This window comes from Chroicocephalus ridibundus, chromosome 4 (genome assembly GCF_963924245.1).
Source record: "Chroicocephalus ridibundus chromosome 4, bChrRid1.1, whole genome shotgun sequence".
Classification (NCBI taxonomy): Eukaryota; Metazoa; Chordata; class Aves; order Charadriiformes; family Laridae; genus Chroicocephalus; species Chroicocephalus ridibundus.
The window spans coordinates 38,339,526-38,360,065 of NC_086287.1; the positions used below are offsets into that span (position 1 = coordinate 38,339,526).

The 20,540-nt window shown below is 34.1% G+C and overlaps 1 protein-coding gene across 5 annotated transcripts in view; it reads right to left on the bottom strand.

Annotated features, from left to right (window-relative positions):
* Nucleotides 1-20,540, bottom strand: part of FMN1 (formin 1) — a 208,423-nt gene that overhangs the window by 95,406 nt on the left and 92,477 nt on the right. For all 5 annotated transcript variants that reach the window (XM_063332259.1, XM_063332260.1, XM_063332258.1 and 2 more), the window contains 2 exons: nucleotides 5,548-6,329; nucleotides 1,259-1,409 (listed from right to left, as the gene is read on the bottom strand). In XM_063332259.1, the coding sequence (XP_063188329.1) occupies nucleotides 1,259-1,409; nucleotides 5,548-6,329 (933 nt within the window). The remainder of the gene's footprint in view (nucleotides 1-1,258; nucleotides 1,410-5,547; nucleotides 6,330-20,540) is intronic.

Here is a 20,540-nt window from a genome sequence, read left to right on the forward strand (position 1 = left end):
TCCAAAAGAGGTAAATTAATGAAACGTAAAAATAAATTTTAGAAAGAGAGCATTAGAAATATGAACTAATGGGATTCACAGATACAGCTGAGTACTACATGACATATGCACTTGAAGCATTTTTCAAGTAAAACGTGTGAAAATATCTTTCACAGAGATGTTTATGTCCAACTTCAATCTAACATTTGAAGGATTTCAACAACTATCCATTTCTTTGGGGTGCATGCCCCCATCCTGTCCCTATTTTTCATTTTTCACTTTTTGCATCACATAAATTTGAATTTTATAAATTTTATAGCCTTATTTACAATTCTCATTAACTATTGCACTAAGACACAATACAGGAAGTTTATTATCAAAGATACTTTGAAAGATCTGATTACACTGATATATATCTATGGATGTACATTTCTCGTTATATGTATTACAAAATTGAAAAAGGTAGATTGCATAGTTTACATACAAAGTGCCCTCTTGTGGTTCCAAGCAGGTAAACTCAACCAGATTTCTGATACGGTCTATATTTAAATGGGTTTCTAATATATAACCACATTGTTTTAGGAAAAGAGTATCGATTATTATTCAGCCTAGAACTTCTCCTGCAGCAAATACAACTAATGCCATTTCCTTGTCCTATTTGCACATAGGAATTGACAAGTACAAGCTCCCTCTGTAATGGACCATGTCTGAGACTAACAATATCTGCACTACAATAATGACACAGCTGCTGCATGAACTTTTGGCCATTAAAGACATGATTGTCCTGCCTCTTCCTAACACAGTTCTTTTTACTGGAAAAAAAGCTTTTTGGCATTCCTTACTCAAAACATCTAACCATCCTATTTTGCTTTATACTTTATTTCTCCAATAAAATTAATCTCAATGGAAGAGAGGTTTGCTAGCATAACTTAATGACAGCCTTTAATTATAAATCAGTTCTTGGGCAGACATGACCTGTAATACTGGCACTTTTATATTTGTATTAGAACTTTCATTCAGTTCTCCTAGACAATGTTTTTTCTACCTCACCAGGATGTGGAACTTTCATTTTCAAAGGCAAGAAATCTTCCAAGGTAAACAATAACCTTGCATTCTCAAGCAACAGTTGAATCATCAGTCCACCTATTTTGCTTCAAAATGAGATTTACAAACCCATTTATTATCTGTTTGTTCAACAGCAAATTAAAAGAGAGTTTCCTTAAAATGTAAAACTAAGCAGTGACACACAAAAAAGCACACACAAAGAAACAATAAATACCTTTTTGGCCTTGTTTTTTTTTTCGTAAGTCTCTGATAATGGTTTTCGTTTTTCCTGAGTGGTGTCTTTGGAGAATAAATATTCAAACTCAGTAGTATCAAGTATATCAGGTTCTTCTAATGATTCCCATAATGTTGGCATAGCAGTTTTCCTATAAAGGGAAAGGTAATAATAAAATTTCCAATAAATATTTATGAAAAAACATGATACATCTAGCCATAACAGATGAAAATCCATAATAGACTTAAAACTCAAAGTAACGTGCACTGCTGCTATACAAACAGCATTCCTTCCCTATACCTTGCTCTTGTAAGGAGTCAAAATGTTTTGCAAAAGACTGTACGAAAAAGTTTAGCTATTTAGTATCCGTGCCTGCTAGACTACCAAAATGCATTATTTGTATTGTACAGTATTTCGTACAACAACCATTACAACTGCAGCTTGTGCAACTACATCTCCAGAGATTTCTACCACTTCAGCTAGGATTAGGAGTATCTCAACAGCAGCTTTTTTGAGAAATTCCCAGTAATCTATTTAGACCTATAAAAATAAACAGTATCAACAAATAGTGAACAATCTTTATTCCAGCATGTTTTAAGAGCCTTTGGGGTCATTTCTATAGGATTTGGTTTATTTGATGCTAGTTGCAGATGTTGTAGGCTCATATTTATTTTTGTTGCAGTTCTGAGAAACTGGAGTAATTACGCGGCCTATGTTTTGGGAGACTAACCAGTATTCTGCTCCATTCAACCGACTGCAAATTTCAAATGTGGATTATATTTCCTTCTTTTTTTGCCTTCCAAAACCAGATTTAGACTTGGAACACTTTGGAGCTTGTTTATGTAATCCTCTAGTTCTACCTGGATTTGGGGAAAATACTATGCAGTGTTGCAAACAGGATGCACTTCAATTCTGAATTAGTTTTGTTTCAAAATTTCAATACTTCAGGAAAATGTGTGGGACAAAACTTCCGAGCGCTCTTCTTGTCTGTTTATCAGTAGAAGGTGGGCCCACTTCTTCCAGCAGATGTCACTAAAAGGCAGTGAAATTATTTGCATTTTTAAAAAAGTGATGAAAACCCCTATAAAATATAAATGGTTGATGCCACTAAACTTATTAGATGTAATATGCAACAAAATGCAATACCTACCAATTTAAGGAGAACCAAAATTAATTATTTTTTTTTTTCACATTTAGTATTTTTTTCTACTTAATACACAACTGTACACTTATTATCGTAAATGTTTAAGTAACTCTAATTTTTCCATTAGCATCTGCTGATGCAGCATATTCTGTATCACAGGACACGCTCACAGCTCCACAGCTTCGCTGTCCCTGAGATCAGCCATAGTATCAGCCCCACTGAAGAATGAAGGATTCATTCTGGCTCTGTAACAAGAACTTTGAAGTCCTAGATAGCTGCTGCTCCGAGCAGCAGACCCTTGAAAAAGCTTCCAGTTCTAGCGCAGATGATGAAAATGCTGGACCATTACACCTGGTGACCAGCAGTCACCAGAAAGCTATGACTTAGATCTTACCTTGCATTCAGTGGAAGTCTGATGAACTAGCAATATTTCAGAACAAACATTTCGATTTCAGTGAATCGACAGGAAGAATTACAATAAGGTTTATTTATGGACCAACTACTAATTCACTATGAAACAATTTTTCACTAGGAATTTTGTGAAAGTAAAACGAAAATGCTAAATGCTCAAAATTCCTGCTCCAAAATATTACAATGCATTTAATTCTGAATCATTGAAAGAATACAGCTGACGTGTCATTAACTGTTTTTTCCTGTCAAATATTTTATATAAAATATTAACACTTTCCAACACTTTTTTATACCAGAATGATTCTACCTCATCAAAATAAATTTGCATAAAAAGCTGTAAACAAAAATAAAGCTCATATTTAAATATATTTAAATGCAGATATTTAAGTGTTTAAATATAATCCTTAAAATAACTTAAAATAAAAGATTAAGAATAAACGTAAATAATTTGTAATACTTAAATTAGTAATTTATAGTTATGTACTATAATATAATAATAATCTATAATAAATGATATGTAATACAATAGTTCATAACATATAGTATAGGCAGAGTATATATCACAGTATATAATAGTGTGTATATACAGTATAGCATATATATTATTGTACTATGTAATGACTATAAGTCATATATAATAATATAATGTAATTTATTTATTTTTTTAAAATAAACTTAGAACCTTTGTAAATGCACCTATCCTAAAATAATTTTGAACACAGATCATAATGATTTGAATTTTAAGATCCAAGCAATCATGTAATTTCTTTAGTTGCATAAGACAGGACCTGAATTTTATTCCATGATTCTAGCAACTCCCTGTTAAACTAGAAATGGTCTGTGTTGCTTAAGCATCCCCAAAAAATACTTTTCAAGCCAACCCTCTTAATGGAGCTCTACATTCCATTAGCAAACACTTGAAGCAAAGTTAGAATTAGCCAAAATCCAGAAGAGCAGCTGAGTAGCACTGAAACCTCATACCACTGTGGCAGTAAGGTATGCGTGCTGTCCCAGAAAGTGTAAATGGGAGTACTTCTTTTCTCCTGCCAGCTGAATAAATGGATAGCATAAAAAAAAACTCATGGGAACATTTCCAAAAGACTGTCCAAAAATGGTTTATTTATGCCTGTTCACCAAATGATCCCTTATAAACAAATTAATAAAATGATACGTTTCATAGTAACTTTAGATTTGCTACAATAGTATATACTATTAGACCACTTTCATAGAACGGTTGGCTCAGAAGGGACCTTTGAAAACCATCTAGTCCTGCTCCCCTGCCACAGACAGGGGCATTTTTCACTAGACTAGGTTGCTCAAAATCCCATCCAACCTGATCTTGAAGATGAGGCATCCACAGCTTCTCTGGGCAACCTGTTCCAATGTCTCACCAACCTCGTTGTAAAACATTTCTTCCTTATATGAAATCTAAATCCACCTCCTTTCAGTTTAAAACTATTGCCCCTTGTTCCATCACTGCTGGCCTTCGTAAAAAGTCTTCCTCCATCTTTCTCATAAGCCTTCTTCATATATTGGAAGGCCGCAATAAGGTCTCCCCCGAACTTTCTCTTCTGCAGGCTGAACAACCTCAGCTCTCTCAGCCTGTCCTCACAGAAGAGGTGCTCCAGCGCTCTGATCATTTTCATGACCCTCCTCTGGACCCACTCCAACAGGTCCATGTCTTTCTTGTACTGGGAGCCCCAGAGCTGGATGCTCTCCAGGTGAGGTGAGACAGGTAGGGTCTCACGACAGCAGAGCAGAGGAAGAGAATCACCTCCCTTGACCTGCTGCCCATGCTTCTTTTAGTGCGGTCCAGGATATGGTTGGCTTTCTGGAGTTCAAGCTCACTTTGCCAACTCATGTCTAATCTCAATCTATTCATCCCCTAGTCTTGATATTAAGGACTGCCCCAACTCAGGTGCAGGACCTTGCACTTGGTCTTGTTGAACTTCATGAATTTTGCATGGGCCCTCTCCTCAAGCCTGCCAAGGTCCCTCTGGATGGCATCCCTTCCCTCAAGCATATCTAGTGCTTTTATCTCAGCACTAAATCACAGTAAGATCGACAATTTTTTAATTTATTTTTATTTTTATTTTTTGAAACTATAGTGGTCTCCATCAGTACTGAGGCTGCTCCATAATGGATGCTTTATGCTACAGGTTCCTGAGCTGCATATATTTATATATATGCTTTACTTTTCCTGCTCTGACAGAATTATACACAGAGGTTAAGTTCCAGTCTAACTCTTTCTAGAATTGGAATCAGAGGATGACACAACATAGTGCTCTGAATATGGTATCACCTGAAGTGACTGGAAAGCAAAAATGAAACTCTAAGTTTCACCTGACCAAACTTTAACATTTCAATTCTAATTCTAATTAAGATTATTTAAAAAAAAAAATCTTTCTAACTTCTTCACTACCTTTTTCCTTTTGTTCTTATAACAAAACTTCTTTTTGTTATAATGCACATAATTTTCATTCATAATGCATATAATTTTAATTTGTATTTGATATTTTAAAATAATTTCTTATGATCTATTTTTTGACTTCTGTAACAGATTCAATTTTTTCTTAAAACGTGTAAATTCCATGCCTCTAGACTGATTTTGTAGACTGATTTTGTTATACATTCCTAGATTGTTAACTTTTTATTATTAAGTCTTAAATAGTATACATACCCTTGTATCATGGCCTATAAATAGCAACTCTAAGTCCAAATAAATGTATTTTACCTGCTGCCTTGTAATTGTATCCGTGTCCAATACAAAGGCTTCATGGGACGGCTAGGTTCAATGGCAGGTTTTCGAGGGCCTTGGTTTGAAGATAAAGTGCTATTAAAAAAGAACCCAGGCCCAGGAGGTGGAGGGGGTGGAGGTAACCCAGATCCAGGCAGTGGAGGAGGAACAGGAGGTCCCAACCCTGGAAGCGGTGGTGGTGGTGGTGGTGCTTGAAAATTCCTACAGCCTTCAGAAAGTGGAGGTGGCAGTGGTGGACCAAATCCAAACTGAGATGTCAGTGAAGTTGTATCCATTGGCAAAGGTGGTGGTTGAGGAACTAAACCTGGTAGTAAAGAATCAGGAAGAGGAGGAGGAGGTGGTGGAGGTGGTGGTGGTGGTGGTGGAGGAGGCGGCAGCATTTGTTTTGGTTGACAAGATAAGACACTTTCTGAAGACTGTACATTGTAATTGTCCTTATTTTCACTTTGGGCAGAAATACTATGTGACAAAGAAGAAATATTAAGCTTTTTGGGTACTATTTGGTTATTTTTCACAGCTCTGTTTTCTTCTTCACTAGGCTTTATGAAAGTTTCTCTGTCAGTCTGTATACATACATTTCGGTATGTCTTTGGTGGGTTATCATCTTCAGTAGAAACACCGATATCCTTTGCTTTTTCGTTTCTTCTGTTTAATTTATTGTCGAGTTCATTCTTCAGATGTGCAATGGTTTCCTCAAGCTGAGCAGTTGATACAGCGTGTTCTCCACGAATATGGAATACCCTGAGTTCAAACTGAGACTGCAGAACAAGAAGAAAACAGTGCAATTATTTTTTTAAAGCATTTATTTTGTAGTAATTAAAAATCTTCAAATTTAGACTATGTTCTTACATTAAGCAAACCATATTGACAGAAATTTCCCAGTTCTAAATGACTTTATTGCAAGCTATTACATAACTGGACAACTATTAATCTTTAAAGAAAGGTGAGCAGTGTGTTCTAACAAAACTTTTTATAAGTATTCAGAACATCAATTTAACAAATTCTAACTTGTACCTTGTTTTTAAGCAGACTTACTGTTTTTTAATTGCTGAATGCAATAATTAACAGTTCATTATGGAAAAAGGGTACCTTTTTCAAATGGTATTGTACTTAATGACATGATTTTATTGACTATTTCATTTCATAAATATCCCATATATACTTAACATGTTAGAAAGTGAAAAATAGATTAAACACAACAGAAGTTGAAATTCCTCCCAAAGAAAACATTAAATAAACAAATTAAAACACTTTTTCAATCTATTAAGTGTTTTCATCAATGAAATTCAGAGGTACGCATAAATTCTTCTTCAAATTTATCCTCACTATTAGAGTAAAATTTCATTTCTACCAGATACATTTTAAATAAAATCAATATTTTTTTAAAAAATTTATTTTAAATAAAATAAATCAGTAAAATAAATCTTAGAACCAAGAGGATAAAGAGGATTTCACTAAGGTAGAAGGAAATAACAATCTTTAAAGAATATATGTAGGTGAAGATGGAAAAAAAAAACCACTTTCCTTACCATATATCAGAAAAATACAAAATATTTGACACAGAAACATCTCCTTTAAATAATCCAATACAATACTGCTATTCCAGATGATTAAGTCTCTACAAGCTATTTTCTGTTATGCCATGATACTATCAGGCAGCTGATTGGTGTTATCTTATTTCTTTGCAAGGCAATGACTCCTGAAAGAACATTTTCCATGGTTCTTTCAGGATCTCTGTACAAAGGAAAGCCAATGTTTCAACAGAAGCAGCTTATGAGCTGTGATTTTCCCAAATTCCTGCAGGCACATCAATTTATACTTAAAAAATTCCCAAATAGTGCTGGTCAGAAGTGGCGACATAGCACTCTCTACTTATTGATCCAACCTGAGTATCAGGCCAGAGTTAATTGTTTACAGCATTAATTAATATGCGTCCAAGTCATGCATGGGTAGCTCATTATGGCAAATACAGTAGTGTAACATAATGTAATTTTATATCATACAAAGAAGCTTGAGTAGACATTCAAACAATATATGTTACTTCTTACAGCAGTATGATCAGCTTGCATTCCAATAAATTTGTTAAGATAAAGTCCAAAGTAAACAATCTAAAAATTCTGGATACAAAATGCTCCTTTTCTTAATTGGAAAGTGTAAAGGTGGGAAATCAAGATTAAAGTCTTGCAAAGATAATCAAACAGAGATCTGTATTGGAAAAAAAACAATTTCTTTTAGTTTTATACAAGAACTAGGACCAATATGTACTAATATGGCTTTTTTTCCTTTCCTACTCTTACTCTGTCAAAGTTTGTTGTTGCTCAGCTTAATTATTAGTTCAGTTCAACTACCGCAAGATTTTCTGCCATTTGAATTGCTCCAAAGCAGTCACTTTTCTTTTTAAGCTCGGCACACCGATCAATAAATGAAGTGATGAAGTCAGTTTGCCTTAGGTAATTCAGCTATTTTGTTTATCATAGTATTTTGCCCCTATTGGACATCAAAAACTCCCTGATAGAACAATTTACTTTGAACATTAAAGATTTTCCCAGCAGTAAATCTGATGTCACCTTAAAAACACACTGTAAAACAAGCACAGTATTTAACAAAACTACTTATTACATTTAACTGGGCATGAAAGCAACTGTGGTAGTATTATATACCTTTTCACTTACAGTTTTTATTTTAATTACCTTACATGTCAAAACAAATCTTGTTTATCAAAATAACATTAAGTAATATTGAAACCTTTTCAGTTTACATAATTACGATAGTATTTTCAACAAAATTTTCAAGAATATGTATATTAATATGTACTAACTCTATATGTATACACATAAATAATACATACATATTCCTAAATAAAGGTATGCTTACTGGAAAATATTTCTCCCAAAGAGATGAAATGCTTTAAAATCTTATAATGAATCAAATGGAGATCAAACAGCATCCAGTCATTCCACGCAGGTAGGATTTAAAAATTCCCTTTCTGTTACGTACTATGAGAAGTATGTATAAAGTCTATTACATGTTCTTTGTTATACCACAAAGGACTAGTTACATACCTTATCAATACATAGTATTAAATACTAAAGCAAACCGGTGTCTACTAAACTTAGGCACCTTTGACTCCTGAAATTAAGTTAATAACTAAAAATATTTTTTAAAACAATTACAATTTTCACTTATCTATGGCTTAAAACTTTTTTACATTTTTACATTCTAACGATGCATTATACATCGAATTCATAGTATTTTTATTATAAAGATAAGTCCCTAAATTTTGATATAGCAATTGGTGATACAGTACATATCCAAGCAAATCTTTTCTTTCTTACAATTCATAAAACAAAAGATAGGAACAAGGGAATCTTTTTATACTTTATTATAAACAAATCTAACATACCGAAATGGAATATAATAGAACTATTTCCATCTCACAATTTCAAGTGGGAAATAAATCAATCAAAATTTACTTTTATACTATATGCTGTCACCAGAATCCTGAAATATTAAAAATACAATGTGAACAGAGACATTATTTATTGAATAGAAATCAGTGTTAAAAGCACTTGTGCACAACCTTTCCAGTTAAAACACTGTTTTCATCTAAATGGGAACCAAAGGTTTTTTTACTATAGTATGCATATGTCTACCAAAGCTTACTGTTTTATTTCCAGGTGTCTGTCAACAGTCCTTTAAAATGTCTATGATGGCTACATACCAATACCTGTGGCTGCTGGGAAGAACCAATTTTTAGCTGAATTCAAATCTACTGGGATTTGAATAGATACAGTTCAAATTATTCAGCATCTTGTTAGTGAATCACGTCAGCAATTATTACTATTGTGTTGGCAATATACCTAGTCTGTTTCCACGGCATGCCATGCACTCCTAGACACTCTGGGAACTGCTGTTAAGACGAACAATCACCAAACACTAACATCAGAATATAATAGTTTGGTCGCAGATATTTTAAGCAGAATGAAATGGAAAAAATTTCAGCAGGAAACAAGATGCCTGAGGGAGGGAAGGTGCGGGAAGAAGGCTGGAGAGACAGAAGATATGGGAAGAAAGATGGAAACTGAAGCTTAGAAAGCCACCCTATGCAGCATGAATGAACATGAGTTAATCCTGAAGAAGAGTAGATGATTTGGAAAATTATCAGAGTAAAATGTCTGCGTAAATTTCTATATAAAATGAAAGCAAGACATTATGAAGAACAATTCCGGAGATGTTAATTGGCATGCTTTAGATGTACAGGATAACAATTTTTTCATTTGAAAAAAGGATTTGCCACTCTGCTGACTTGTTTAGAAACCTGGTAGCCCGCTTGACAACAACATCCATATATGAAAAATTGTGATTGTATATGTAAATTCAACACCCAAGAAACTAGTGCAAGGAACACATTTTTCTACTCCCCTGACCATTTCACTTTCTTGCAGCATTACTCCCCTCTTTCAGAGTTTATCAAATTAAGCCCTCAGGCTTTGGCATGCAGAGGATCTCTGGCCTCTCATTGTGTCAATGACTGTTGACAGTCAGTCAGTGACATTATCTAGTTTTTGTTATATATTTCTCCCTCTCCTGTACACACACACAAAATTGATACTTACAGCTGCCTAAATTTCCGTGAGAGTAGAGATATATCTTCTCCAGATTACTGTTACAAATACCGGATTAGAGGCAGGTACATTTCAATAAAGCCTTATTATTACTATTTCCTCTTCCTATTCCAGCTCAAAAGAAAATATAAGTATATAAAGAAGTGTATTGTAAAAGCCTTAATGTGCCGAAATATGATTTCAATCAGAAATTTGAAAGTACCTCCTGAGTATATTAAAGCTAATCCCCACAGCAATATGCTACTGAAAAAAATTGCCTTGCCTTGGTACAATCTTTCTTGCATTCATTGTCAATATTAAACATGCAAACAATGCTATGCTAATATGTCAAAGAACACTGTAATTTTATCAGACAAGGAAGCGGTCTGAAAATACCTGCTACAATTCGAGAATGAGACCTGCATTGCACGTAGCCACTGAGGGGACTGATCAGTAGTATGGCAAATCTAGGGGAAAAGGGTCTGCAAAGGACAGCATATCGCTAATTGATCACGAGTCAACAGCTCCATATTAGAATATGTAAATAGAAATGTCATATGCAAAAAAAGTAATCCTTGTGCTCTGTTCAGCTACTAAAAGCTGTGTACGTTCAGTTAAAGAAAAATGCTGCCCCTGTGGTCATGATCACTGCTATTGAAATCTGGGGCAGCTCATTCCGTATTGATTTTCTAGGTTCAACCTACATAGCACTTTGTCTCCGCCTCACCCTTACTGGATGATAACACTTCCGTTGTTTCCTCAGTTTCTTGGTTTTTCTATTGCTGAAGCATACTTCCCTTGTACCCTTAAATTTGCTTTGCAAAGTGTAATTCAGCTTGACTGTTGTCAACTGTCCTTTTGATCCTATGCTTTTCTGACCTCTAAAACTAAGCTTCCTGGCTGATGCACCTCTTTTTCCATTCTTCCATAGGCTCTCTGCTTCCACCCAATATCCATTTTGAAGAGGTTGAATAAATATGCAGTTCCATCTATCCCTCTCCCTGATAAGTCTTACTTTCCTTCCAAACCTGCGTTTGCTTGGAATGCAGGTTTCAGAGTTTTTGCACCTCCAATTCTGACTAAATAAGGTCCGTGGGTATTTGCTATTCAAGCCTTGCCAGTACAGCTACACTCACAAATGACTGACTGTAATTTCTCAGGGTTTGTCTGGTATCTGCCATTGGAGTGGGCACGATCCATTTTCCTTGAGTACAATCACCTCACCACAGCAAATGATCCCAGCTGACTCTCAGTTCCCTTAAACACATTCATATATAAGCACAGAAGACCTGGATTACCCTCTTCCTAAAATTATACTACTGTTAATGGGTAAAATAAAAGCCACCCCTAAAAAAAAATAAATTAAAAGCAACCCTCTTACTAAAATACATGATATTGCCATGATACAAAGATGATTATGCAAATATCTAAAATATTGATACACTCTAACCTGGAAAATAATAGGAGGTTTTGGAATGGCTTTCTGATATGTTCCTATCTTTTCCCCTTACACCCAGCCCTCTGCTGTGTGACTCCAGTGACTTCCTTTTGGCACCTGCTAAGTGACTTGACACAGCACAAAGAAAAAAGGCAAGACGTATTTTCTGAAATAACGCCAACAAGTTCAGCATTGGTCCCGTGAGACTCAGGAACATATGACACTTATGTTCAAAGGAAGAAAAAGCACAAAAATTGAATCGGTGTACCATACTTCCATTAACCATTACAGTCTCAGATGATAGAGCATGTAATTAATCACAAAAGAAAAAGACTAAATCCTGTCATTCAGAATGTAACCTACAGGTTGTCTAAATGTCTTTGAAATGATAATGTGGATTGACACAGACAAATCTCGATACCAACGTGAGAGCTTTTCTCTGTGTTCTGATAGGTGATAGAAGGATTACAGTCTCATTTTAATACAGTCAATATACTCAATTATAGTCTATATAGTCAATTAATTGCAACCAACTCAAGTAGATTTGCTGTGTTACTGCTTTCTATAATGTGATTTTATATGGACTAAGACTTTCTAATCATGACATAGAATTGCTCTGACATGAAAAGTTTTAGAACAATTTGTATGTATGAATATAAGAAAACCATAAATCTCGACAGCAATCCACATCCAAAAATCAGTTGCTGTCTTATTAGTCAAGACTTATTTGCACCATAAACGCTTCAAAATATCCTGAGAAGTGTAACAGTAAGACATAAAACAAAGTTCTTTAAAACACAGTTTAGAGGAAGCAATATGCAGAACTTTTGCTTTGAAACGAGCAAGTTAATGCTTCACTGTTAATATTTTTTCACTAGTGTTTACAGTGCAATTCTACTCTGAAAAGCGACTGTGTAAAAATGGCACGTCTTTAATGAACAAAGCTGTTCTATGTATATCAGAGACAGACCTCTTCTTTAACTGAGAAACACACACTTTTACTACTTTTTACTCTAATTAGCCTGGAAAAACAACATAGTAGAGGGAAAGTGAGCTCAATTTTATTCCATTCTCTGACTTTATACACTGATTGTTACATCTAATTAGTTACTTACGCCAAATTAAAAAAAAAAAAGGAACAAAGAAGACACAAAGTATCTAAGGATATGGTTTCTAGAAGTGGAAATGCCCAGGGGGAAGGGAGGGAGATTTAAAAAAAAAAAAGAGAGAGAGAGAGAAATAAAAGAAAAAAGAAAAAAGGTAAGAATTATTGAGTTGCCAATGAAAAATATTTTTATAGACTTTACAGCTTTTTTTTCTTAATAGTATTTTGTCCATCAAAGTACTGTGCATAGAAAAGAGAGGAAAACCACATTTTTCACAGACAGCCTCTGACATTTTGGTTTTGTTCATTCCAACTAATTTCATCTTCAGTTTTTGGAAGAGCTCACACTTTTTATTCTTGTATTGTGTTGACAAAGAAAAAAAAGTCTTTTTTTGTTAAATCTCTGTCCTTGAAAAAACATACATTTGTTTTAAATTTTAACAACAATCAGAGATTTAGAAAAGGATTTCTCAGTGAAAAAAAATTAAACTTGTGCCAAATTACATAAAAATCAAAATTCCTCTCTAACAAATATAATCAGTTACATCTGGTAAATCACCATTTTCAAGGGTATGCAGTAAGCATTATTCTTACACCTCTTAGTGAAAAAGTAAGCTAAATGATTGACCATTCTCAAACATTCCCAGAGCTCTAAATATTTGTATAGGCTATGTATACAGAGCCCAATTCTCTTTCGAATTTAAAAATATTAAATACATAGTTTTATAGAGGAAAATAGCAAAAGTAGTTGGGAGGATATTTGGCCATAGCGGGTATACAGAACATTGTTTTTCTATGTATTTTTGAGTATTTAGTTATTTAACAATTATTGGCATTTGGGTAGTTGAGAAAGAAATACAGCCTTATAGCCAGTAATTTTGGAGTACAAAATTATTGGTATAGCACATCATTAAAATATGCCCAGTTACCTGTAACATGCAGATATTTTTTTAAAAAATACCATGTGCATGATTACTTATATATAGGAATATAGATGGCTTAAAATTCACATAGCATTTTAAGCACTAATTCACTTTAAGTTTGATAATTTAAATATTTACTGTGAAAATATATATTGAGTTTGATATGTTAGGAAATACAACTTCTGATTTAAGAACACCTGCAACTACTTGTAAAGACTGATTTGTGATTCTTTGAACAACTACCCTATTTCTACAAGGATATATTATGAAGAGATCCTCAATCTCAGGTTACTACACTTAAGTAAAACCTATAAATAGACACCAAGCATGTAGCCATTTGAGTACACATTAAAAAAAAATAAGATATTATTCTTCCAACAACTAAATTGCACAATTATTCAACGTTGTAATTAAATTGCATTTTGACATGCCAAATATCATCAAACATCCAAACCCCAAAGCAGATCTTTAATAGTTTAACTATTTAAAATAGCATAGTAAAAATCTCTATTCATAAAAGGGAAACATAGATGATCAAGTTGTATATCTTGTATTAAGAATTTTAATAATTAAGTATTTGAGTCTATCAGTTGCACATTTACAATGTCTCAGAATGCACCTTCCATAAGAATTTCCTTCCTTACTTAATATTTTATAGCCATACTTAACAGTTGGATTGCTATATATAAACCATGTATATTCATATAACGAATGAAGTTGTTAAAAACTCTGTTAGATTATAAAATGCTGATTATAATAAATGATAGATTATAATAAATGTTAGATTATAATAAATATTAGATTATAACATTACTGCAAGCTTAAGGAAGTTGTTACAGAACGTGTAAGAGAAAACAGAAAGCTTGATGCAGTTAACATTTCCAGCCTTTATAAGACTTGTACTTATACTATCTGAAGGTCTGACTAATGAAAAAAAGGATTGTCAGTATAAGTGCACAAGTCATGTGAGCTATCTAGCAGAAAGAACAAAGTAATGCCATCAACCCGGAATTTCTAATTCATTCATGAATTTCTCCTTCCTATGCCACCAGTCCAGATGGATACAAAATAAAATCAAACCTTGTATTTCTAGACTGGTATACAGGGAATGAGATGGTAAAGAAGTTTTGCTATTTCTTCCCTCTCTCACCTTTTTCATTGTACTGAAATAATTGGTATGATACACTTCACTTCATCTTTTTCCTTGTCATGTCTGGAAGAAACACTATCTAACCAAGATCAACTTCAAAAAAACAAACAGGTAAATGAACAACTGAACAAATGTATGAGAAAGCAATATGCTCAATACAAGTAGGTATTTAAAGGTGACCTTAGGAAAAATTATTTTTGAGAAATGCACTATGTTTTGTACTCTGTCTAATCTTATTTCTGGTATTTTCTTATTCTTTGTTAGAAAATCTTCAAAACCAGCAAACTGCACGTCTCAGAATACAGAAAATCAATGAGAAAATGAAGGTATTAACATAATAATATGTACTCTCCCTACTGCAAAAACATCTACATCAAGCACAGCTTTTTTATAGTGAGTATTTAAATTAACATATTCTTACATTTTCTTGTATGTTTATATGTTTCTAATATTCTTCCAATTCATTGTTCCAGTTTCAGTCAAAACTATTTTGGATGTAGCCAGGAACATGTTCTTCATGGCACTTCAGAATTAGTTTGCATTTATAACACACTTTGAATACTACTGTTCTATAGACTCAGTTCTGCATACAAAGTTAAGAAACATTCATTAACATCTTCAGCTACCCTTCGCTCTCGTCTCTCTGTATAGTATGTCAGTTGTATTACCCCTTTGCTTTGCTCCCTGAACTCATTTCCTAGCAATTCCCAGTGCCGGTTTTCTCTTTGTCTTTTCTATTTCATCTTCTGTGCATATTCAACTGCATACTACATGGGAAATGTGTGACTGAAATGACTATATTCATTATAGGCTTGTTGTCATCCCTCACTTTTATTATGTTAATATAAAATTATTCTTCTCCTAAATTAAATCCCATTCTATAGCAATTTGATTCTTTATATATGCTTTCTGCCTTCTCTTCCTCCTCTTCGCTATTTTCCAGAATCCTGAATCAATAATAGCCAGACTACCATCCTTCCAGTTGCAAAGCCTGTGTGATTATCTCTAACAAGAAGTGCCTGTCAAAAGATTTGCAAGCTTTTGGCAAGTGCATTTGTATATATTGAGTCTAGCAGCTCTATAAAGACATTAAGAAATAGCTGGGTTTTTTTTAAAAAAAATAAATATATGTACCATAAGTTAAAATAAAACAACACACAAATGGAACTTATTAAGTACGTCTGTTGACAAAGGAATACAGTGGGAGCCGGAACTGAATCAGCTCATTCTATTCTTTCACACTAGTGCTACGCTTTCAGCGACCATCTAAGTATAAAGGTGACAAACACACCTCCATTTCACCACTATAGGAAGAGCATGAACAGCCATGCAAAGCAGCTCTATGATGCAAGGACTCGGTAGCTGTTTTCTGACCAGGACCATGTACTGCAAGGGACTATTCCATACAAGACAGAAACCACCCCTTGCATTATAGACTGCACACAGTTCTATGATTTTCTAAGCTTCAGCATTTCCTCTTCCAGCTGTTTGTGGACCTTCGATTCTTTCTTAATGCTCTGTTGTCTTTTCCATGCTCCTCACAGAGTGATTTCCAGGTTGCCTTAAAGTTTGCGTTCCTCATCCTGATTGCCTTGTGTCTGCTCTGCAAATGTTTCTGTAAAATTACATTCATCCAGGCTGTGTTTCCTGAACATACACATATCCTTCCCTCAGTCTTTTCCTTGCTAATAACTACCATCCAACCATTTCAGATTACACAAATTAACTCACTTGGAGAATTTTGTTATACAATACATAGATGACAACAGCTCATCTCTAGTCCTTGCTTTTCTACAGCTGTCCTATTTACATGTAGCTATCCTCAGATGAACCCTCTTATTAAGAGTAAATTCCTCCCCCTCTCTGTAACTTCTAATCAAACACCCAGATAGAACTCTTGATGTGTCCTTGAAGTTTCTTGGTAATCTCTCAAAATCCTTTAAATATTATGAATTCCAATATATGGAAAAATATCTCTAATAATGTTCATCGTACTCCACAGCATACTCCACATTTATGTCAACTATTATGTCAACTTTAGCACCTGCTAAGTGCTGTACTCCACTGTGTCATCTCTGTACCCACAGAGAAATCTCCCTGGAATCTAAATCCTTCTTGAATCTGATAGATACATCAAGCAGAAAGTTATTGTCACTAACTTCTTGCCACAGGCACATTCGCTAAGCAATGTCATCCCTTGAGATAAATGATAGCACTTCTAAAAAATTTTACTGAATATTACTGAATAAAGCCAACTGTTAACAACACGTGCTTAAAGGGGTTATTTCAGGTTATTAATAAATAAATATTAACAGCAGATCATTTAGCATTTTATGTAGATTTTATATATTTGGTAGGTAACATAACATTCCGATTAATACTAAAGTTTCTGTTCATTTGAATGGATGTTTTTAAAAAGAATAAAACTATGAAAATATTCAACTGACAAAAACCAATATAAGCCTGCATGTATGTCAGGTAGCAGTGAGAAGGGAATACCACACCTACTAGAATTTTGTAAGTAAGTAGTGTATAGCAGCTACAAGAAGCCATGTAACATTCAATACATGTCACACCATGCAGAAAGGGAGCGATCCTTGCAGAAAGTGACGACGTGTTGATTATTCCTTAAGGTAAGCTATCTTATGCTGGAAAAAAATCCCCCTACGCAGTTTGTAAGAAAGAGGTAGCCAGCTAAATTGAGACCTACCCGTAAATTTCAAGGAAAACTGAGATTTTCACGGACAATTTCATTGGTAAAATCTCTACATATTGTTAAACTCTGTTAAAGATTTAAATTTTGCAGAATGGAACGAGGCAATTCAGCATGCAACAACACATCAATAAATGTAAATCATATATTGCATACAACTTCTCTGAGGCCAAGCTAATTAAAGAATGAAACCACACCATATGTTAAAAATTCATTTCAAACTTTTGTGGAACTAGGACCATGAACAATTAACATGCAGAAACCAAACACGATAACAACAACCTTTCCTGTCACAAACATTGTAATTACTTCCCTATTCCATTTCTCACATGCAGCTGCCACCTTAGTCTTGGGACAGCCTAGGTTACTATGTCTCTATAGATACAAAAACAATAACACCTATGCTTTGTGGTGGTGTTCAAAAGGCTATATCCAAGGAGAAAAAAAATAAATGTTGCTATTCAAATATTTTAAAATACAATATATAAAAATATAGACCAGTACTTAAAATTCTATTTTAATCAATCACTTGTTTTGATGACAATTTACTTTAAAGAAGTCACACTATTTCTCATTTGCCAGGGAAATCATATGAATCATTACTTTTACTGATACGTATAACTATTTGGCATGTAAAATGTGAAAGCAATGCAAAAAATGGCTGAAAACACATTGAAGATGAAGTTTCAGTGACAAAAACTGCAGAGGCAGCATGGATCCAATAAGAAAACTGATTGTAGTAGAGAGCAAGTTGTCTCTGATCTTGGGAGAATGTTTTTGGACACCTAACAGCTTTTTTATTACTGCGGCTGATTAAAATGAAAAGCCTTACTACTAAAATGTTCTTTTTGATGAGTTTTTTTGCCATGAACTATAGACCTTGCAGTCCAGTGGGATACAAATCCTTTGATCCTGTGCAGTCACATAAATTCAAAGTCGTAAAACAACATTGAATTTGATTTTATTAGTGTGGTTGACGTTGCCAGAATTGTAATACAACCTTGTTTTTCTTCTCTTTTCTTCCTTTTCTTTTGGGGAGGGGGTGGAGGGGAAAGGAGAGTTTACTGTCAACATTGCTTCACAGTATAAAGAACTAATTTCTTTGGCAACCAGACTCCAAGATTAAGCCATTATAACAAAGCTTTGCAACTACACAGGAAAGTAATGATATATATCACGTTCTGCTAAGTTGCAACCAATGATTTGGTTGAAGCAAAAGTCGAAGCAAAAAGCAGTGTAAGCACAGCACACGGAAAACACTAAGCAAAGATAAAGTTTTATATCTAGAGAAGGATAATGGGCAACAATGAATACTACTTTTCAATAGGAAATATTCAGCCAAATAGTGCTATAAATTTACTATGAGAATAAAATAAAGGAAGTCTACACGTAGGAATTGAAGATTTTCCTTCTTTATGAACATAATTTTTTGTCTCATACCTACACTGAGGAGATGACTACCCTCTCCACCAATATTACAGAGTTCACATGTGCAATGAAAACAATTAAAAGATTCTGAGATGTAGGAAGCCGTTCACTTCCTATCTATGGAGGGAAATTAATTTTCTGGGGCCTTTGTGACACCAGATAGCGAAATAACAACAGAGGCTTGATTTTACTTTAAGGAACATAGTCACCTAAGAGAGAAATCCCTGATGCTTACAATTCCCACATTCCTCACGTGATATAGAAAAGGACCTCAACATATCAAAACAAATGGATTGCTTGATGAAACAGTTCTACCTTCAACATAAAATATATTATACTACAAAAAATACTTTCTCTATAGCAAAGGAAATGAAGTCAGAGGTTAATTTCACATTCAGCTTCACATTCAGAAAACAACAGTTTTCATTAAGTAACACACTTTCTAAGGAAGGACAAAAAAAATCTATTCCTTTCCTCACAACCTCATTATAGAAAAGATTTTCTGAAATAGATATAAATAGAAAAGATACAATACTTACCTCAATTACACTGATTAAATAGAAAATTCAAACTGCAGATATCCTTGTCAAAGCAAAGTATATGAGGAGAAACTACGCACACAAGGTTATCTTTCATGACTTCTATCTTTAACCAGGAAGCTTCCAATTTTGCAGATATTATCATAAACTTTAGTGGTAAAAGCAGAAGACAGTCTTTAAATACTTATCAATCAGGCAACATTTAGAAGAAAACCCAACACTGTGGGTTCTTCTTTTTTAAGAACTTTTTTAAGAACTTTTTTAACTAGTCTTCTTTTTAACATTGTAGAGATGTTTATGCTACACTTGGCAGATAAAGATACCAGTACACTTATCTAAGATACAGCTTATGAACTCCAGAGATTCTGCCTGGATAACAGAATTATAACACCAATTATGGAAATGACTCTGTAATAGTGTAAAAGACATACCTACTTTAAACTAATGTATACTACACACTTATTATGCATCATCACATTCTTCTAGATGTTCCCATTATGGAATTTGAAGAAAATGTGGCATGCAAAAATATTTTTAAAAAAACCAACCTTGTTCAATTACTCAAAATGGAAAACTACAAGTGTCACTGTCAGATCAACCTTAATTTTCTCCCTCTCCATCAACGTATCCATGTAGTGCAGCTATGCAGAAACTTTCTCTTTGACAGATCATTCAGTGAACATGATGGGAGGTATTCCAGACAATAATTAAAAACTGTATTATGAAAAAGCTGTGAGCTTTTAAGACTTATGCATTATGTGTGCTGAAGTTGAAAGGTATGTAATTAACAAAGCATGGAACCTCAGGAACAGACACAACAGCATTATAGTAAAGGCACGATAATGCTGACCTGGAAAAGGAGATTCTATACTGCAGAGCTCCTGCAAGATGAGTCACAAGTCATTGTAGTCTGTTTCTCAAGTGGTAACCAATGATACACCTTATTTTCTAAGCAACTGTCTTGAGATTCTGGGATCCAGAGTTGTAAGGTTAAGTTAAAAATGAACTGTGATGTGAACATATATGCAAATGTAAGCATCCTAACAAGTATGTTATACCTTAGGTTTCT